General features: G+C 38.9%; 1 protein-coding gene across 2 annotated transcripts in view; it reads left to right on the top strand.

Annotated features, from left to right (window-relative positions):
* Nucleotides 1–15159, top strand: part of PECR (peroxisomal trans-2-enoyl-CoA reductase) — a 32121-nt gene extending 16962 nt beyond the window's left edge. The window contains exons 5-8 of one of the 2 annotated variants that reach the window (XM_063109040.1): nt 3699–3795; nt 5515–5625; nt 11610–11721; nt 14463–15159. In XM_063109040.1, the coding sequence (XP_062965110.1) occupies nt 3699–3795; nt 5515–5625; nt 11610–11721; nt 14463–14548 (406 nt within the window). In that variant the 3' untranslated portion in view covers nt 14549–15159. Of the gene's footprint in view, nt 1–3698; nt 3796–5514; nt 5626–11609; nt 11737–14462 lie in introns of both variants that reach the window. The other variant, XM_063109032.1, reaches the window with a different exon arrangement.
* Nucleotides 15160–22915: the final 7756 nt, after the last annotated feature.

Genomic DNA, 22915 nt, shown 5'->3' with positions numbered 1-22915 from the left:
AAAAACTATTCAGACATTTATATGGAACAATAAAAGACCACGAATAGCCAAAGCAATGCTCAGCAAAAAAAATAAAGCTGGAGGCATAACACTACCTGACTTTAAGCTATACTACAAAGCTATAATAACCAAAACAGTATGGTACTGGCATAAAAACAGACACACTGACCAATGGAATAGAATAGAGAATCCAGAAATCAACCCACACACTTACTGCCATCTGATCTTTGACAAAGGCACCAAGCCTATTCACTGGGGAAGGGACTGCCTCTTCAGCAAGTGGTGCTGGGAAAACTGGATATCGATATGCAGGAGAATGAAACTAGATCCATACCTCTCACCGTATACTAAAATCAACTCAAAATGGATTAAGGATTTAAATATACACCCTGAGACAATAAAACTTCTTAAAGAAAACATAGGGGAAACACTTCAGGAAATAGGACTGGGCACAGACTTCATGAATACGACCCCAAAAGCACGGGCAACCAAAGGAAAAATAAACAAATGGGATTATATCAAACTAAAAAGCTTCTGCACAGCAAAAGGAACAATTAAAAGAGTTAAAAGACAACCAACAGAGTGGGAGAAAATATTTGCAAAATATACATCTGACAAAGGATTAATATCCAGAATATATAAGGAACTCAAACAACTTTACAAGAAGAAAACAAGCAACCCAATTAAAAAATGGGCAAAAGAGCTAAGTAGGCATTTCTCTAAGGAAGATATCCAAATGGCCAACAGACATATGAAAAAATGCTCAACATCACTCAGCATCCGGGAAATGCAAATCAAAACCACATTGAGATACCATCTAACCCCAGTTAGGATGGCTAAAATCCAAAAGACTATGAACGATAAATGCTGGCGAGGCTGCGGAGAAAAAGGAACTCTCATACATTGTTGGTGGGACTGCAAAATGGTGCAGCCTCTATGGAAAATGGTATGGAGGTTCCTTAAACAATTGCAAATAGATCTACCATACGACCCAGCCATCCCACTGTTGGGAATATACCCAGAGGAATGGAAATCATCAAGTCGAAGGTATACCTGTTCCCCAATGTTCATCGCAGCACTCTTTACAATAGCCAAGAGTTGGAACCAGCCCAAATGCTCATCATCAGATGAGTGGATACGGAAAATGTGGTACATCTACACAATGGAATACTACTCAGCTATAAAAACGAATGAAATACTGCCATTTGCAACAACATGGATGGACCTTGAGAGAATTATATTAAGTGAAACAAGTCAGGCACAGAAAGAGAAATACCACATGTTCTCACTTATTGGAGGGAGCTAAAAATTAATATATAAATTCACACACACACACATACACACACACACACAAACCGGGGGGGGGGGGAAGAAGATATAACAACAACAATTATTTGAAGTTGATACAACAAGCAAACAGAAAGGACATTGTTGGGGGGGAGGGGGGAGGGAGAAGGGAGGGAGGTTTTGGTGATGGGGAGCATTAATCAGCTACAATGTATATCGACAAAATAAAATTTAAAAAAAAAAAAAAGAAAAGAAAAAAAAAAAAAAAAAAAAAGTGTGGAAATGAAACAAATCTGTGTTAATTTAGATTTGAATACCATGAATTATACCTATTCAATTTTAGACAGGACTGCTAAATTGTTACTCCTAACAGATGACCTAGAATTTTTTCCCAAAAGTTTCTAAGGTTTGTGCTTCTAATTAGTCATTCTATAAGCAGAGAGTTTGCTTCCTCTAAGCAAATTCTAACACCCTACTTACTGCCTAGACAAGGGTACTTCAAAAAGTTAGTGGTATAATGGAATTCAAAGATAATACGAATCTCTCCCTGAACTTTTTGAAGACCCCTTGTAATATTCAGGACTCCCTTGGTTGTATGAGATAGAAATAAAATTCAAACTGGCTTAAGTAAAAATCTAGATCAGCACAGTTCACAAAGTGTGTTTTCTGGACCAGCAGCATCAGCATCACCTGGGAACTTGTTAGAGCTACAAATTCTCCAGTTCAGCTGTGCTTCAGATCTGTCACCTCTCCCAGGGTGACGGAGATGCAAAGGATTACTCAAAGCCCATTCTCCAAAGCGATGAGAGGCCCAAAAGGGTTAATCCCAGAGGCAATTCCTTCAGGGAAGGATTCCTAGGAGTAACCCTGAATCAGGTTTTCTCTCAGTTTTTATTGTCCAGGAAAGAAAGTTACAGAAAAGAACACAGGTGGTTAATCGGTTATAGTAGGAATCAAAAAACTAAGCTATGTGAAGTACAAAAAGAAACACTGAGATAATCATCATGGCAACATTTAGTTCCCTAAGAAACTCAAAGGAACAACTGAAGGCGAGATGTGGAACATCCCCCGACCATTAACTTGAAGCTTTTAGCTCACATACTTTCCCATCATTAGGTTTAGCTGCACCAAGGATGACTGCCCTTAGAGGAATCACTTTTTCTGTGTTACAATTTTTTTATTTACAACAGACACTTTAGTCCTGTGAAAGTTTTCTGTTTTTCCCAAACTTAGCATTTCTTTGTGTAATTCTAAAACGTTAGGCTATTCCTTAAACTACAGGGCTTTGGCCCTGCTAAAAACTAAGGGCTGTGGCCCTAGTAAGCTACTACATATGCTAAGGGCTTTGGCTCTACTAAAATCTAAGTGCTGTGGTCCTACTAAACTTAAAGGTTAAGGCCCTTTGAAATACACGTGTTTTCCACACAGATCTACCGCATCAGAAACTCTGGGAGCGGGGTTCAGCCCTCTGTATGTGCACGCCCTGCAGGTGACTCTGCAGAACTACTGCATTCGGGCATGTTAGGTTTAGCCATGGTGTTGGCAGGAAGCTGCCTCTGCTTTTGCTTTCTTCAGGTCCACCTTCATTCTCAGTCAGTCTCTTCCTACATGTGGCAACAAGCGAGTACTAGCAGAAGTCAGAGGTCAACACTCTAGCTCTTCCTAACTCTCCAATGAGAGAGTGCTTCTCAGACAGTGCGAGAAAAAAAAAAAAAAAAAAAATTCTAATGCCAGCAAGTCCCAGAGGGGAATTCTCATTAGCTGACCCTGCATGCTCATGTGCACGGCTGTCAACTGCACACTGTGCTGTGGGAATGAGGTTGCCCTGCTGTGCATGGTCAGCCGGAGGACTGAGGAGCTGGGGTCATACTTGGTTTTGAGGATCTTGTAATTAGCAATTCTAAGCCGTAATATCTCTGTATCTTCTGCACAAGGACTCCAGACTTTGAACCTCCTATCTGGAAATACATTAAAATTTATTTAAATTTTGGTATGTCTAGAAATTCTATTGATAATATTTCTAGCCTGATATGAATTTCATATCCTTTGTTATTTAAAATTGATTTTAAAAATAACCACATACTTGTAATGTGTAAACTTACCAGCTTGTTTGTTTTCCTCTGTAATAAAAGTTCTTCAGAATATTCCTCTTATGCACATCATGATTTGGGGGACCTTACATTGGACTGTGTAATGTGAGATTTGTTTGACCATTAGGTAAGTATGGTTTGGCTTTAATATTGAAGGACCCAATGTTTTCTCCTTCGTCTAGACAAAGACTCAGCAAGACAGAAACTAATAACAAGAACGCTCTTATGGAGCTCTGTCAGGTTATTGGCACACTTGTTAGCTTAGTTAACGAGAAAATATTCAACAGAAGCTGATTTTAATGTTTATATTTTGTCTTTCAGGCATAGTGGAGCTGCAAGAGAAGGTGTTTACAACCTCACCAAAACATTAGCGCTGGAATGGGCCAGCAGTGGAGTGAGGATTAACTGTGTTGCCCCTGTAGGTAAATGTTCTGTATTGAAATCTGTTGACCATTTGTGCTCTTCTGACTTCATTTGTGTTGCTAGAAGTATTTGCTAAAACGCAAATATCCTACTTGAGTAAGAGATTGACTTTAAAACATGGATAAAATCAGAAAGTCTAATTCGCCATACAGAAGGATTCTTTGATTTACAACCAGATTGTCAAGAAGGTTCAATTAAGCCAGTGATTCTCAGTTCTGGCTATATATTAGAATTACCTGTGAAATGCTTAAACAATGGTGATATTTGATCTTTATGCCAAACCATGGGACCTAGGTATCTATATTTTATTTATTTTTTAATTAATTAATTAATTTTGGCAGCTGGCCAGTACAGGGATCTGAACCCTTGACCACGGTGTGATATCTATATTTTAAAAAGCAGCCTAGAAAATAAAGATGCACAGGAGGTTGCTTAAAGAGTGATTTTTTTTTCAGATTATTTTGTTATTTCTTGTTATATCATTAATCCTTTATTAGGAGAGTGAAACAAAGTCAGAGTTGTAGCAAGGAACGCCCACTTAAAGATCTTCTAGAAGTCAAGAGAAAATTTCTCTAAATCAAAATATAAATGATAGGGGGTAAATCACAATGTAGTCAACTTCAAAAACTATCATTTTTGTGAAATAATCTGTAGCTTAAGTTTTCTTGGTATTACATACTGGCAATGTACTCCAAGAGAGATTTTTTTTTTTTTTTTTTTTTTTTTTTTTAAAGATGACCGGTAAGGGGATCTTAACCCTTGACTTGGTGTTGTCAGCACCACACTCAACCAGTGAGCGAACCGGCCATCCATATATGGGAACCGAACCCGGGGCCTTGGTGTTATCAGCACCGCACTCTACCGAGTGAGCCACGGGCTGGCCCCCAAGAGAGATATTAAGTGAAATATTTCACTCATCCCGCACAACTCAGTTCAAGTTCTATTTCTTCTGTGATATTTCCTGGTAAGAGACTGGTAAGATAGTAATCATCCCCCCATCTGAAAATCTATATCATCTTTGGATATTATTTATAGATATATCTGTATAAATACATATAATCTATATATGTATATCTACAATCTATAATATGTAGATCTATATATCTGTATAATCTATAGATACTGTTATCCATGCCGCTCAAAGAGAACTAAGCATGAACTGACTTTGTGCTTGAAGTTAGTAGAGAAATCTCACCTCAAGCAAAATTGCAGGCTTCTAGCCAGAAATTTCATATTCTCCTTTAATCCTCCACAGTTGATATCACCTTACCCGTATTACTCAAATATCTACAGGGTAAATTAAATATAGTTCTATTTTTAATGTTCATAACTTGGAATATTGGCCTCCAAAAGAGCATTTCTTCAAAACCTTTAATGGTATATTAGTACAATACTAATTCCTGTTTGTCTTCCAGGGATTTTTTAGGTTTAATGTTTGAACTTTAATACTTTTAGACGATTTCATCCTCTTTAACTAAAAGGTTGCAAACTGTTTAATTAGAAATAGATATATCCCCCCAGTATCATTTGGAGTGACAGTGGTTGACTGTGCTCCTTTGACAATATTGAGAAAAATTAATATTAGAAATGTTAACTTTTCTATTTAATTTAAACCACATAATGTTTGTTATTTGTCGATAGACTGCCCTGATGTCTTTACAACTAAAATTTAATTTTTATGACTTTATTTTGTTCCTGTTTTTTTTAAACCTAGGGAACAATTTATTCCCCGACTGCTTATGACAACTACAGGGCTTTGGGACAAGACTTATTTGAAGAGTACTTTCATAAAATCCCAGCTAAACGACTTGGAGTTCCTGAGGAGGTAATGTATATATTTTACATTGATTAGAATTACTATGTCTTATACTTTAGAAATGTGTAACATTTGGTGTCCTTTTTGTGTGGCCTGGTTGGCAATAGATTGTTCTCCCACTGCCATCGAACCATTCCTCCTCTTCTTTCTGGCTCTCAGGAATGTCCTGGTTATTCTCTGACTTCTGACAGCAGTCTTTACTCAGGACTGAATGCTGTGTGAATTAAGAACAGAGTGTTTTTGTTGTTTCAATGTACTTTTCAGCTACGTTATTTTATCACATGGCATTAGTTGGTACACAGACCCTAAACAAGTCAGATGATTATGGCTATATGAAGCGCCATACAAGATTTCAGTAAGGAGCCCATGTGAGGACCCTAAGCAAGATTCCTTATGAGATTACAGTAAGAAGAATTCAGTAAGACCGAAATACATAAAATTCAGTAGCTTTCTAAAATGCCAGCAATATCAGTCTTAAAATGTATTTTTTTTAAAAAGGATATCTTTTCTACATATAATCATAATAAAAACTAAAATATCCAACAGTAAACTTAGCTTGGTTCAATGTATTTATTAGGATTATTGCCTAACTCATTTTCCCCAGCCACTCAATTATCAATGCATCTGGCATAGCCATTCCACTCTGAGCAGGAGTACCAATTATCACCTTTGCCACAAAACAAAAGCATTATTAGCTCACTTCCTACCACAAGGAACGCCAGTCCCACTTATCCCCATACTAGTAATTATTGAGACTATCAGCATTTTTATTCAACCCATAGGCCCTAAATGAAAAAAATCTTTTTACCAAAGAACAACAACAACAAAAGACCAGAATAAACAGAGACATGTCATATTCCTCAGTGGGGAGATCAATTTTATTAAAAAGTCAGGTTTCCATAAATTAATTTATAAATTTAATATATTTTTGTAATTTGACACATTGACTGTAATGTTTGTCTAAAAAAAAGCATGCAAAAATTTCCAAAAATGTTTTGAACATGAATAATGAAAAGATTACCCTTCTAGATGTCAAAATATACTATAAAGCTATGTTTACTTACAAATCTAGTGCTGGCACTGGAATAGATTAAAATTAGTGGAACAGGGGCTGAGCCTGTGGCGCACTCGGGAGCGTGCGGCGCTGGGAGCGCGGCGACGCTCCTGCTGCGGGTTCGGATCCTATATAGGAATGGCCGGTGCACTCACTCACTGGCTGAGTGCCGGTCATGAAAAAAGAAAAAAAATAAATAAAAAAATAAAAAAAATTAGTGGAACAGAATGGATTCTTGAATCTGAACCATGTTTGTGTGGGAGTTTATAGAATAATGGTAACATTTCAAATCTGTAAGGAAAGGATAAACCATCTAGCAAAAGTCTTGGGACAATTGGCTGTTCATTTGGAAATAAATTAGACCCTCTATCTTGTACCACATGCAAAATAACTTTCAGATATATTAAAGGGCTAAATATAAAAGCAAAATCATAAAACTCTTAGAATAAAATGTAGTTCTAATTCCTAGAACTAGCTTTTATTATCAGTTTGATCTACATCTTTCCAGAAATTTACTGTGCATGCACAAAAATATATCTACATTTATTGACTTTTTTTACAAAAACAGGATCCTGCTATATGTTCTTTTCTGCAACTTGTTATGGATATACCATAATATAATCAGACCCTTTTGTTACATATTTAGATTCTATTTTTGTTTTTGTTATTGCAGTAATTCTGCAGTGAACATCCTTGAATATAGTCATGCATTTTGTGTGATGGGGTAAGTTTCTAGAAGTGGAATTCCTGAACTAAAGTGTATTTGCATATTAAATTTTAGAAGATATTGTTAAATCAAACATTCGATGAGCCATATTAAGCAAGGCATTTGGATTTTTATTCTGAAAGTTAAGAGTTTTTAAAGGATTTTAACTGAGGGAATGATATGATTAGATTTTTATATTGGGTAGAACAATTCATTTATGTGAATTATATTACCTATATTTACTGTATTAGAGATTAAAACAGAAATTTAAGAAACATTTATTAATTTATTTAAAACAGTAGTAATAAAGGCATTACATGTTAACATAAATAACATTTTTAATAAAAAACAGCTATGTTTTCAGAAAGCAATTATTTTATATTTGTTTTCAGTTTTACAATTTTCTTTAATGTGTGGCTTGATAGAATACAGCTGAACTCTCACCTCTGGGTGTGCATTCAGTCTGTTGCAATATGTTGTTTTGGCAAAAGCATATGAAGAAAATCTGGCTTCGTGCAGATATACAGAGGCAGATATACATGCAGAAAAGGCAGGAGCATTTTAACAGACTTTTCAGATAACTGGATATTTTTCTTCACTGTTCAACAAATGGCAGTTTTGGAAAGATTAGTTGCAATGTGGAATCTGAAACCACGTCAATGAACTTTTTGTGCTGTTACGTGTTTCTCACACTTTGACTGGATCTTTCACCCATATGTGATTTCGTAACATAAGGCATTTATTTGTCTTTTAGAAATTGTTGGTTCACTGAGTGATGCACGTCTTTTGAATGTTGACACACAATTCATATGTACTATCAGAAGAGCACATTTTTTTTTTTTTTTATCTTTTTCGTGACCGGCACTCAGCCAGTGAGTGCACCGGCCATTCCTATATAGGATCCGAACCCGCGGTGGGAGCGTCGCCGCGCACCGCACTCTCCCAAGTGCGCCACGGGCTCGGCCCAACATTTGTTAATATTTCCACTGATCTCTTCAGAAAAATCTTTGAGTATTAGGAACCTGTCAAGCTCATGGTGACAAATGCAAGTTTTGCAAAGTTTTCATTTTTCACTTGAAAGCTCAAATTTTATTATTGACACCAAATACTGTCAGTCATTTTCCTTTGAAGTGACAGTCCCACTTTGTTCATTTTTGAAAAAACGTCTACCAAGTACCCAAGTGGGAATAACCATAGTTTTTCAGCTGTTCTTTCAAGTAGGAAATGGTGTTTTATGAAAAAAGTGGCTAGTTCAGTTCTCAATCCAATTGCATTCTTTTTCTTGAGAAACAATTATTCTTCTCTACGCATTGGGAGAGCTTTATGTTTATATTTCCCATTTCATCGCACAGAATATTAAAAGATGTGAACTCAATGGTCAAGATTTAATACAATTAATGTATCTTGCTGCTTTATCAAGGACATTCTAAAGCGAAACTGGCTTTTCCCCCACTCAAGTACTTGCTAGCGAAGAATATAATGACTACTAGTGTAATGACTACTAGTAGAGTTTTGTGTTCCGGGCCATGATTTGTGCTTAGGCTCCAGTAGTTTTTCCTGTCATTGCTTTGGCACTAGCAGTATAGATGTCAACACAGTGACAAAGACAAATAAGGACTTAGTATTATTATGGAAATAGTTTTGACCTTGCAAATTCTCTGGAAAGGACTTAGGGACACCCAGGGTTTGGCTGACCATGCTCTGACAACTGCTGATGTAAGTAATTCCTTCAAAAAGTTTGGTTGTGAAAGGAAGGAGGGATAGTGAGACAGAGAATAAGGAGAGAGTATCTGCCTTTGTGTGATTGTGTCTTAGAGTCTGAAGGTGGGCAGAACTTTCACACCAGGACACTGGCTGGCCTAGTTGGCCTACTTATCAATGAGTTGCCTTCTTTTAAGTGACAGTCCCTGGAGGGAAAGTCAGGAGGGTTTGAACGGAGCTGTAGTGAGATCCCAAGTGTCTCACAACATCTCTTGGAAAGAGAGTGCAGCACTTGGCAGACCTCTCAATTGGCTTGTGAGATACTGTACACTCATTTCACAAATTAAGAAACTAAGTGCCAGTGGTGTGAAGTGATCTGCCTAGGACCATAGGTCATGGTACTAGAATTCAAACCCAAGCCTACTTATCTGTAATTCCTGTGATCTTTAATAAAGGGAGCTAAAAGGAAACATAACTGAGCTAACAGAGGTGTTACCCACCTACATAAAGTGAACACAATTGCTAGTTTCTGATATTATTTATTCATTGATAAAACTCTTGGGAGTGACTTAGTACTTCAAGTCCATCTGTCAAATCTCTCAAATGTCATTACAGTGAAAGTTAAGAAACATCTGTCTGAAGACATTACAGCTGTGCCTAGTTAATTCAGTAACGATAAAAATTTCATTAGTTTAATTCAGCTCCATGTTGAGCTCCAAAAGTAAAGCAGGCATCACAAATATTTTCATATTTTTTACCTCGCAGGTAGATTCAAGTCAATTCAGTATTATTTAATGAGTGCCTAATCAATGGGTAAACACTGTAATAAAACATAGGCAATGCATAATCTCACTTTGGGGGGAGGCCTGCATAAAGATTCCTTCATTTTGTTTGCACTTATTAAGTGCTTGTTGTATGCTAAACACTGTCAAAGGATGGGGCCAGCACTCAATATATGAAACAAAATTCAGCATGAAGCTGCATTTATTGCATATTTAAGTAAGGGATCAGGCATAGTCTCTCTGATCCTTTTCTTTTTCTGTGGGGTGGTGTGGTTTTCAGAGATTTGCAGATTTTTGGAGGTCACAGTTACTTGGGTGAGATGGTTGTTGCTTGGCTGGCATTCAGAAAGGAGCTTACGGGAGAGTGTCTCTTCCTGATTGGCTGACTTTAACAAAACGTGTCCACAGGGTGTGTTGTCACTGACTGATTAAAAAGGGTCCAAACCAGTTCAGGTGGTCATTACCATGACTCAGTCCAATCTGCCTTTTCCCAGCAATGTGAGAACTTTTAAATTAGTTCTATACCAGCTCTGTCCAATAGAAATATAAAAATAGTCACATATGTAATTTTAAACTTTCTAGTAGCCACATTAAGAAAAGTAAAAAGAGGTGAAATTAATTTTAATAATATATTTTGGTTTACCCAACATATTCAAAATATCATCATTTCAACATGTAATTAATAGAAAAAATTATTAATGAGATTTTTTACATTCTTTCTTCCATACTAAGTCTTCAAAATCCGGTGTGTGTTTTACACTTACAACATATCTCACTTCGGACTAGCTGTATTGAAAGTGTTTTAGGAGTCTCATGCGGCTAGTTGCCTCGTCTTCGGCAGTGCATCCTGGGGATACCAGGATGGAGAGAAGCCAGTGCCTGCCCTCCAGGCTCTCCATGAAAACAAACACTTGTGGCTACAGCCTGTGTAGAGACTAGGACTGGGATGAGGCAAGCAAGGCATGGGCACAGAATTTAAGGGTGTATGCACTCTCAGGGGCAATTCTGCTCTTGACCTGAGAGTGAATACCTGCTTGAATCTTGCACCCTAGGTTCCTGGAAGGATCTAGGAATCTGGAGTTTCAGTAAGCATCCCTAGTTATTCTAAAGCAGGGGTTTAGGATCATCACACTTTGAGAAACTCTCCTTCTGCCATTAGCCTCCTATGAGGGTTCCTTTACATTTAGCGAAATAATTTCTCTTTTTCTGTTTGGTTTTGGGAGTAGATGTTGCTGAATTTTTAGGAATGCAGTGGGATTCTGAAGTCCCTCCGTAGAAAGCTCCTATAGGTGTGTGTTCCTGGGCTTTTGGCCTGACAGGACCATGGACTGAACAAACTGGAGTGCCAATTTATTGGTACACAGACACTGACTATTTCAGGGACCAAAATATGACAGGCTTGTGATAGTGATGGAAAATGGGGTTGTGGAGGGCAAGGGAAGGTGTGGAAAGAGCTTGATTGTTGGAAATGGGAAGAGCAGAGATGAAACCCTGGGATCACTTTTGGCTTCACATTGAGTAGTTTGTTTGACACTATATCGGGCCACCTTTACCTTAGTCACTTACCTGATTTCAGTGATGCTCACATAGAAAAGGGAAGTTGTTTATGTACTGTCAGACTATGGTTGACACACACACCATAGGAGTCATGTTACACTCATATGCTTTGAGATGTGTTCACTCGGGAATGTGAAGCAACCAGAGACGGGGAGTATGTGCTTTTATGTGTGCATGTGTGTTTCTGTTGCAGATTTCCTCCTTGGTGTGCTTCCTGCTGTCTCCTGCAGCCTCCTTTATCACTGGGCAGCTGGTAAATGTGGATGGGGGTCAGTCTCTGTACACTCACATGTGGGAGATACCAGGTGAGCAGCCAAGGAGTGAGTATGCAGTCACTAGCTTTATGCCTTTTCACACTCAGGTGTTCAAAACTTCTTAAGTAGTTACTAAGAGATAAGGGTCTTCTCTTATAGAATATCAAAATGGGCAGAATGCTTATGTTCATGATAGGATTTTTAAAGGAAAAGTTATAGAAATTATAGAACCTAGCTTTATATATAGTCATGTGCCACAGAACAATGTCTTTGTCAATGACAGACTGCATGTAGGAAAGTGGTCCCATAAGATTGTACACCTTTTCTATGTTTAGATACACAAATACTTCCCATAGTATTACAGTTGCCTACAGTATTCAGTACAGTTGACATGTTGTACAGGTTTTAGCCTAGGAGCAATAGGCTATACCATATAGCCTAGGTGTGTAGTAGGCTATACCATGTAAGTTTGTGTAAGTACATTCTATAATGTTTGTACAATGATGAAATCTCCTGATGACACATTTCTCAGAAAGTATCCCATCGACTCATGACTGTGTTTAAAAAGTTCGTGTGTGTGCATAGGTTGGTGGAACTTGAACCCTGAAAAATATTCTCAGTTTGAGTATATATTGTAAGGAGAAGATAGAAAAGAGGCAAGAGGTTGCCATATTTTAAAGATTTATTTCCTTTTTTGTTCCTCCAATAAGTGGCTTGCATATCTGAGCAGAAGAATCAGATATGTTAGGTGGGGAGGGGTAGTATGGTGCTTTTTTGCACTCTCTTTGGGGTATATATTGAGTGAAACCACATGAAATTTCTGTATTCAATCATTTTTGATATACAAAAGCAGTAGTTTTATAAGTTTCGATCAAATACTGATGTTATACACAAATGTTTTTGTGTGCGTGCGTGCATGTGCGTGTGTGTGTGTATGTGTCTTATGGCTAGACTGTAGAACTTTGGGGTTTGGAAGGGTCTTAAAATCAGAGAATCCAATATTCTAATTTTAGAAATGACAAAAATAAATCCACCTGGGCATTAAAAGGCATGTCCAAGCCAAAAACTCTAAATCACTCCAAAAATGTAGAAGATGATATAAGGTACATATGTATTTGAACTTTTGTTGCTAAAGAAAATTAACTGGATACTAGCAAATTAACATGTGGTTGATGTAACCCATGCATATTTGAATTTCCTGTCAGGGAGCCAGGTTCAGCCTACTCTTTCATGTGCTGACAGTCTGTTCAAGGCTAAGATCTTCTTTGCATTAATAAATGATTGGTGTAGAATTTTAATTTTATTTATTATTTCCCCTCCCATATATATTTCTTTACAAATAACATCATTGTGGTGATGTGCATAAGATATTATGGTTTTAAGGATCTCTGTCTCTGTGCCTTTAAGACAAAAATGCCTACATAGTTATGCAATATTATTTTCTGAAAGTATTTAAAGTAATAAGGGTGGGAGAGAACCTTTCCACTTCCCTCCCAGTAGAGTTGAGTCAGTATTCCTTATGGTGGGTTGCCTTGCCTTGCCTTGCCTTAGAAAGAGAAAGAAATTCCAGATGGCTGCTTCTCCAGGACTTCAGTGAAATGATTTTCTTTTAATTCTCACACTTTTTAAAATCACTACAAAATATTTTTTTAAGTTGTTGAGGAAAGCGGCCACGTCTCTCTTTTACTAATATGCTTCCTCCAAATAATGGGTGGGAGTATTCAGCCCTTTAGTATGGTGTTTTCTTCAAGATTGCCAGCTCCTAACTGAGATGGCCTGGAATGGAAGTCTGGTTCTACTCTTATTAGCTGTATGATCTTGGGAAAATTAATTTCTGCATGCCTCCATTATCTAGTCTATATTATGGGGACACATACAGTATTTATTTCTTAGAGCTAATAGGAGGATTAAATTAGACAACACATTTAAAGCCCTATGGCAAAATAGGATGCTTTTAATCCCAAGTGGCCTAAACAATAAAGGAATTTGTTGGCTCACATAAAAAAAAGCAGGTGAGACTTGACTCAGTAGCTCAGTGATCTCATCAAGGACATTTTTTCTCTCTTTCCTGTTTTTGCTTCACAGTGTTGGTTTTATCTTAAGGCTGGCTCTCCTGGTTACAGGATGCCTACTTTGTTCACATCCAGCTGGACAGAGCAGGAGGAAGGGGAATGACTTTGTTCCAGAATCTCTAATGAAATTCTGAGAGCCACTCTGTTTTAGACCAGCTTATGCAAATATCCTTCCTCCACCAGTAACCACAGCCAGGGGAATGGATGCACCTACTGACTTAGCTTAGATCCCATGCCCCACCCCTGGTGCCAAGGTTCCCCGGAACCTGGTGGGTTATCAAATGGAAATGAGGCTGTTGGAATGAGGAGATGGGGGACTAGATGCTGGGCAGGCAACTCTCAGTGCCTGATACAACGTAAACACATTATTTTATAATTTTATTTTTAAGGAGACACTATTTACTGAATGTCTGCGGTATGCCAAGTACTGTACATACTGAGTCACATTTAACCCTCACAGCTTTAAGAGGTAGATGTTGTTATACCCTTTAAAACTGAGGCTCAGGAAGAGTAACTTCCCCAAATTTAGAAAAGCTAGTGAGTAGCAGACCTGGGATTCAAATCCAGGCTTTTTCCTCAAACATCTGACCCAAAGATTTCTCTTTTTCTTGCTGAGAAAATGGGTGAACCAGGAAAAAGAACAAGAGGATTTGGTGGGAATTATGACAAATGAGGTTAACAGACTTGCAAGTGACATGAGGCTTTCCACTTTCTTAACAGATCATGACAACTGGCCTGAGGGATTAGGGGACCTTTCTGTTGTCAAAAGGATGAAGGAGTCTGCTAAGCTTAAAGCTAAGCTCTAAGCTGAGGGAACACAGAGGTGTCCTCTGTCCCCACGTGCCTTAACAGCTTGAGGATACACTTCTGTACTTTTTAAGGGTTTATAATTTGTATGGAAAACAATCATTTCTGCTTTTTTAATGTTATTAATTACATCTATGCAAAAACTACTCCTGACAGAAATGCATTTTTTTATGTCCCAACTGATGTCTTTTAACTTGGGAATAAAAATTTTTTTTCAAGGAATGGAAATTAACATACTTAAATGATTATACTTTTCATTTCTAAGAAAGTTATTTGAAAAATGAACTAATTTTAAATTCATAGTAACTGAAAGGATCATGAACTCCCAGAAGGTTTTATTATTTAATTGTAAAGGTAAATAATAAATTGTGGCATAATTATGATTAATTCAACTAGAGTTATGCAATGACTTGTTTTTGGTGGCAAATACTTTTGGAACAATAAAGCTTAATGGTAATTATCAATGTATAGTTTGTTTTGTTCATGAAGTCAAATTTGTTTAAATGTTTGTAATTCAAAGAAAAGTTATATGTTGTATGTTTTTGCAGTGCTTGATTTGTGTCTTGATTTCCTATTCAAAGTATTCCCTGTTCTCTATGTATCTCCTTTCATATGCACAAACAAAATAAAAATTAAATTTCATGTGAATTTATTAGTATTCTCCCTTCAATTGATCCTTTCTGGCAGTGAGACACTTATTTATGAAATGCCATAACAAATTACATATGCTCATTCCTTGTCTTAATTAGTTAAACCTCTTTCAGGTGACTGAGGTGAAGTAGCTATTTCCCTTTCTTTATCAGTAACACTCATTTTAAACTGTATGATTTACCAAGCTCTGGGATTAGGGACCCAGAATCTGCAATTTTATCAGGTGCCTAAGTGGGGCCAGCATTAGTGAGGCTGATGGGCCACCAGGGTGCAGCATTTAAGGAGGTTTTCACTCTCACGTTTGTGCAAGTGCAGAGTTGCCCCTGAGAATTAGTGTGTCCTTAAATTTTGTGTACATACTTTTATACTACTTATGTAGAAAGATCAGAAGTCTTTCTTTTCCCCTTAGACAACATTTTAACAGTGGCCTTCTGGAGCTGATGTCATAGCTACTAAGAAGCCATGTTAGAGGGCAGGGTGGCCCTAATACAGTTTGGGGGGAAGATGCACTAGGCAGGGCTTGCTTTTCAGATTACCTCCTGTTGATGACTGTTAAGAACCCTTTAAATCTCCATCGTGTTGACCTTTGTTTATTTCTGCTTAAAACATGGAGCCTGTCCTATATCGCAGTAAACTTAGCTACAGCTCCTTGTTAGAGATTCTTCTTGACTATCACTGGAAAGCTGATCATTACCTTTATTCTAGAATTCTAGGTCTACTCTCCAGGACTTTTGTGTACATGGAAATAGTGTCCTGTCAATAACATCCTTTTGCTTCTACACATAGTACATTTTGGTATAGAGTGACTATTCCTGAAGAGCCTTAATCATTCACTCAGGTAATAATTTTGAGTTCCTACAATGTGCTGAGCATTGCGCTAGGAGTCAGACATGCAATGGAGGAAAAAAAAATATATGCGGATCTTGCCCTCATTGAGCTTACTATCTAGAGAAAGAAAAAAAGAGCCATTAATCAAACCATACCTATACATTTAAAATTACCAAATGTACTGTTACCAAGGAAAAGGTCTTGGTGCTAAAGGCATAAACAGGAAGAAAAAGACATCCGTAGGAAAACAAAAACAATTCTATAATTGTTCACGTCAAGAGTTTGTTGATAAAGATCACCTTTGTGGATGTTGTCCCTCCCCCACACACTGCTCTTTTGGTTTGTGGCTTGTGTTAATTCAGGTCCTCTGAGAAGCAGATGCCAAAACATGAGATGTGTACTAGACCTATTGGGGAATATGCCTGTGGAGGATAAGGACGGGGGCTCGAGAAGGTGACGATACCTGGAAAGAGGGGAAAGGGGATTGGACAGGAAGCATCTCAGATTGCAGCAAAGTGGCCAGGGTTGCTGTGCGTGTTCATTCACAGTTACAATGGTGTAGGGGAGTACCAGGAGGCACTTAGTGGGTCACCTGGGTTTTACCTGTATTCCTCCCTGCCCCTACTGTGTAAAGGTAGCCCTTTCTTCTCCTGCTGGTTGTGGGGACTCCTTTTCACACCAGCTTGTACCTGGGTAAAGGGAGTCCAAAGTGCCCTTTCATCAGTCATAGTTTGTCATTCAGCGGGAACTTACTGTGTCCCCTGGCAAGAGTTGCCATCTTTGGAATCAGTATTTCCAATGCTGCTCTTCCCCTTAAGTCCCACAGGGGATCATTGGGATTAAAAAGGAGGGACACTTCTGCTTCCACCCATTTGTTCCTGGGCATATTCCCAAACCCACTGGGGACACGCGTCCCAAAAGATGGCACTCCATCCTGGCTCTTCAGCTGTGCCTTGGTTGTTCTAGCCCTCTGTGTGGCTGGCTGCTTGTGGCTAGGGCGGTGTGTGATGCAATTAGTGGTTCTATGATCAGGGACCTGCTCTTGGGTCTCCTTCACCAGGAAGTGGGTCAACTGGTTGGCTGCTGTGTTGCATGGGGATCCTATGTCTAAGGATCAGGCTATCTATAAGCCCCCAGATAGTGGCAGTCTGAGTCCCTGAGGGCAGGAAAGGCAAACTTACCTGGCATGGGTATCTATCACTATGAGAAGTGACACGATACCACTTGGTAATTTGAACAGGAAAGGTTTAGTATAAAGAATTATTAACTCTAACAGGATATTGGGGTAATGAGGGATTAGCTAGTAAGAAGTAAAGAGAACTTTAAAGAACACGAGAATAGCAGATGTGAGGAGCAGCTAGCACTACTAGGGTTGAGATGGGAGTCCAAGAGAGAACCCTCCCCAGCCAATAGGGCTTAACTTAACACAAGCAGGGAGGGCAGGGCTGTGGCTCAGTGGATGGCAGAGAAATCACTGTGCTGCTCTGCTGGTGGAACTTGCTAGAAATCCACCCTCTAGGGTGCATGAGAAAACTTCACAGAGAGGTGTCTTACTAGAGGCTTCTGCTACAAAACTATCCCAGGAAGCATTAGGGGGAGTTGGCATTGTCTGCCTGCACTGCAGGATCAGGAGGCAAACCCTTTCCTCCTGCGGTGTCTCTCCATTGTCCCCTACTGATAGCTTCAGTAACAGCTGGCAAAGGAAAAATGACTTATAGGGCCCATATCCAATCTACAACTGGCCAAAGTTGTCAACTTGCCCTCTGTAGCCCCTTGGTCACCTTAAGGAGCAATGCCACACCAGGGCTCAGCATTGGTCTCTTTGCAAACAGGCTGGACATTCAAAGGCAGCGACTATATCAGCCTTGGCCAAGAGGGAGTCCATGCTACTGGGCCCGGTGGGAGCTGCCCTCTGTCCCTGTGCACATTGCCCCAGGTCTAGAGTGGCCAGTGATGAAGGCTGGCTGACACCAACTGGCTGAGTCATCTTGTCTACCTGGGTGTTCTGCCCATCTTCTATGGTAAACGCTTTCTGGGGGTATGAGACAAAAATAACACTCTGCCCACTCCCCCGTTTTCATCCCTATGCCTCTACCTCAGACCTCCTTGTTTTCTGGAAAAATAACCAGGCTGTTGGCCACTGTTAAGAAATCTCTACGTATCCCCACCTCAGACTACTTTCTTTACTTTGTAGATACCAGTTTCATCTGCAGACTGCCCATTAGAAAGATTTTTCATCTCCACTCTCTTATGGGGCTGCCCATGAATGCAGCTATAATGAAGTTCTGACAGCTGGGAAGGAGGCATTGGGTAGGAAGAATCTCAGACTGCAGCGTAGTCCAAGAAAGGGTGGAGCAGGCCGATGGGAAGTCCTCAACCCAAAGTCAGCCACTGGAGCAGCCCTGCATCTCACGGGAATAGGCCTGCCTGAACAGCCTGGCTGTGCTCAGTCACTGGCTGGGAGCAGCTGAGGGTGAAGGCAGTGGTGGGTCCAGCGGGGCAGCAGCTGGGGCTGACAGTCAATCACTTATGTCCCCCATAGCAGGAGCTCTAAAGTGTACATTTTCATGGCTATTCTGTAACTGTAAAACTTCACCATTGACCATTGGCTCAAAAAAGTGCCACCTTGTGGTTAGTCACGGAACACCAGCTTGCATGGGCAGTACCTTCTTGGGTTTCCAAGACCGGGCTGCAAAACTTCAAATTGAGCTTTAGTTCCTTTTCGTAGTATTCTTCTGCACCCCTTGTTCACAAGGGTTTCATGTCACTGAAAGAGTTGTCTGTTGAAAAAAGACCAACTATAGAATAGAATAGAATAATTATATAATATAATAAAATATAATTAATATAATAAACCACATTCAAGAAAAGTATGTTAGATCAAAAGCTAGTGATATTCTATCTAGCCCTTGTTTGAAGACACCACAGATCTCCAGGATATTTTGAATCTTGTCATGTGCCAAGCTTGGTTAGGGACAGCTTTGGAGCAGCTGTGGCTGAGTTGAGTAAGAGGCAGGACTGCACACTGCCTGGTGGCGGTCAGATTGCAGGACCTGCCAAGTCCCAATGCTGTCGGTGTCTGCACTGCCTTCCTGGGGGTCTCCTGACTCCTCTGGTCTAGAGAGGCCTGCCACCTGTTTGCACCTGCAGCCTCCAACCTTGTCCTCCCTGAGGTTGTCAGTTGCCTAAGAGGTAACATCTCGAAACCCTCTTCTGACTGGGGTCACCCTTTGCTAGGTTACTAACAACCTTTCTGCTTACTACTTCCTTGCGTCCTATCTCAGCTTACTTTGTCCCTTTCTGTCAGTTCCTGCAGAGTTCTTGGTGGACTCTCTCTTCCATGAGTTACAGATTTTAGAGTCTGCTGGAATCCAGCTGCCGGGGTTCAAATCCCACCTTCTCCCACTTACTTGCTCTTGTGAGGGCTTTGAGACAATTGAGGAATTTAATATAGGTTGGGTATTAGATAATATTAAAGAATTACTAGTCATTTAGTTAGATGTGATAATGGAATGGCAGTTTTTTAAAAAAATGTACTTACCCATTAGAGAAGAAATGTTGTCTTGGATTTGCTTTAAAATACTTCAATTTTTAAAAAAATGGGGGAGGGGAGAGAGACAGGTTTGGCAGCATGGTTAATTGTTTAAGCTGAGTGACAGAAACACTATATGTTATATGGTTAATTCTACTATTCTCTCTGCCTTTGGGTAAATTTAGAAATTCCTCCAAATAAAAATTGTAAAATAAAAATGATCTCATTAATTACTTGGATAGAGCATAACATGGGGAAGAATTAGCCAATTCTATTTGAAGGTTACTGGGGAGAAACAGGAGAGAATTCGCATCCAGTGTTTATGTGGGTATGTGAGTTTGGCAGAGGAAGTCGGGGACCAGGTTCCAAATGGAATATAGATTTGTCTTGCAAGACTATTGTCTCTTAACCTGGATTCTGCTCTGAAGGCCCTGGGGATAACACCGTGTGCCCCTGGCCAGTAGCCCACACTGGGTTAGTGAGCATTACCAGTTAGTCGGCTCCAGCATAATCCAGTTGGTTAGAAATGGAAGCATGCAAGAAATGGACAATGTAGTCCAATTATCTGGTAGCATTAATGCACCTGGGTTCATATGCTTTGAGTGGGGAAATCATATCTAATTGGTAGATTTGGAAAAAAACAAATCAACAAATTACAAACAATATTCCTTGTTTCTCTTGAATATTTTGGACATTCAACTTTTGTTTTCATTTGTCTAGACTGAGTCCAAGTTTAGCCAGAGTTTATAGTTCTAAGTATGACTCAACAAAGTCACTTTTTTTCAAAATGCTAACAATTATCATGGACTTAAGTAGCAAAGATGAAAAAAAAAGAAGTCATTTCTATGAGTGATTCAGAGTAGATGTAAGTCAGAATTTCTTACCCTGTAATTTGAACCTTCTGAATTAAAAGCTGCATACCAAAGGTTATTTTGTTAGATTTCTTTGGCTTTCTGTTTTCATATGAACCAAGAAGAGAGGAATAGCCTATTTCTGCTTTTACTGAAGCCTTTTAAAAATCCTTGATGGTTTAAAAAATACAAAGAAATAAAGAGGTTCAATTTGAGTGTATAGTAAAAGATGGGAAGGAGGACAATGGAGATCTTATGACAGGTGTCTCTACACCAGGGGACAGTGGCTGAGACTTCCTGGGAGAAGTCTCAACCTGTGAGGCATAAAGTCTGGATTTGGGGCTAATAGGATTGACTGTGGAGGGGAGGGAGGTTGGTATGGATCTTAGAGGAACTGGGGAGACTGGATGCCTTTATCCAGTTCTTTCTAATTAGTTGCTACCATTTTACTTGAAGAAAGAAAATAAAGACAGATTTCGATAAGATACAGAGCAGATATTTTGATGAGTAAGCAAAATGAGTTGTTGGCTTGTGTGTTAAAATTAGAGAGCAGAAATAAATTCCCTACAAAGTTAAATTATAGAATCAAAACATGGTGGGTAACCATCGCTAGCATTTGTTAAGTAGTTACTATGTGACAGACCCTGCTAGCACTTTCCATGCATTATCTCATTTTAACCCTATAAAAACCTTGGGCTGTAGATTTTATTATTTACCAGCATTTTACAGTTGAGGAAACTTGCACAAACAGGTCAAATAACTTGTTCAAGATCTCAGCAAATGGCAGAAGTGAGATTCCAGCTAAAGAAGTTTAGCTTCAGAGTCTGTGGCCACTGCAGTATACCGAGAGAGAGGTCAGCACCAAGACACCAAGAGGTAATTTTAAGAAGTTTTTTTTGTTTTCCTTTGGTGGCTGGCCAGCTTGGGGATCCGAACCCTTGACCTTGATGTTACAAGGTGGCACTTTGACCAATTGAGCTAACTGGCCAGCTCCTAAAAATTTTTAATGGAACTATTCAAACACATACTAAAGTAAAGAAGATAGTAAAATAGTACCCATCACTCAGCCTTAACAATTATCTATATTTTCCCAAATTTATTTGTCTATCTGCCCCACTTGATTTATAAGTATTTTAGAGCAAATTCTAAAATTTTAAACTTCTTTAACCTTTTCACCTGTCATTTCACAGCAACTAGTAATTTTAATGTGATTGAAAATATTAATGTGAACAGAAAGAAATGTGGGTCAGAGTGGGAGATGGATTCACTGGGTTAGCATATGGAAAGCTCACGTGGCCACCATGAGCATACCCACCTACCACGGCCCATCAGAGACAGGCCCATCCACAGGCTCAAATGTCTGATAGTCTTGGCATGTACGTCTCGATGCATCAGACTCTCAGAGCTAAATTCATGAAACCGTCTCCTTTGCCTCTAAATCCATGTCCAAGAAGAAATCTAAAATTTCAATTTTCTGTGCAGCTTTGCCTAAAGGAAAATACTGGACAGGGCTGGCCCCTAGGCATTTTCAGCCCGTCTGAGAGTTTGGTGTAAGTCTAACCCATAGATTTCAGTTTCTGGAGAGTTTGTGAGCATGACTTAACATCCCTGAGTTTTGAGAACTCTGGAGAGAGGGATAAGAAGTGTTGGTTTCTAGTTCCGCAAGCCTGAGGGCCAGCCTGGAGGCCAGCTTGGAGGCAGTGGGAAGTGGTTATTACATCTTCTGCCTGGTCTCTATCGTTTTGCCATTGCTGCCCTAACTCAGCAGCCTCGATCCTTCTTTACATCCCCTTCCATCAAGCTGCTTTCATCCTTTTATTTTAAAAGGAAATTATTTATTAGGAGTATAGCATGTCTTTTTGATTGTACCAGTGTTTATACTGGAATTGCTACTTGTAAGTGCTCTGATCACAAATTTGCATTCACTGAGTTTTTTATACTTAGTTCTATATTCCAATGGTGGGAAAAATCAGAACTGTCTCTTTTTCTCTCTCCGATAGGAAGATAGGTAGATCTTATTTGTCTTTTTTTAATTGTGGCATGATATATGTAAACATAAAATTTGACATTTTAACCATTTTTAAGTGTACGATCCTTATTGTAATTATAGACAACCCTGAGATAGAATTTTAGTTTCTCAAATAACTGGATTAATTCAGGTATGCATTACATTAATGCTATATAAATTCAAATTCCCAAAATTCAAGCATGTTTGAGAAAGCAGCCTGTGTATATCAAGATAAAATAGAATTAAATAAATACACAATTACTGAAAAAACATGTCTGATATCTCGCCTTTAAATCCTGCCTAGAAAAATCAAATGGAAACTTTTCTACTGATTTGTATATATTTTCAGATAATCTGTGTTTTTTTCGAACCAATTTATGAAAGACATCTTTGGTTTATAATCATAAAACACTTCAAATATCATTTATTTACATTTAAAGCCTAAGTTTTACATCATATATACATGAACCTTTAGCTACTGAGTTTCAGTGCAGAA

This window comes from Cynocephalus volans, chromosome 1 (genome assembly GCF_027409185.1).
Source record: "Cynocephalus volans isolate mCynVol1 chromosome 1, mCynVol1.pri, whole genome shotgun sequence".
NCBI classification, from domain to species: domain Eukaryota; kingdom Metazoa; phylum Chordata; class Mammalia; order Dermoptera; family Cynocephalidae; genus Cynocephalus; species Cynocephalus volans.
The sequence above is the reverse complement of the archived record's forward strand: the minus strand, read 5'-3'. Positions and strand labels throughout refer to the sequence as shown.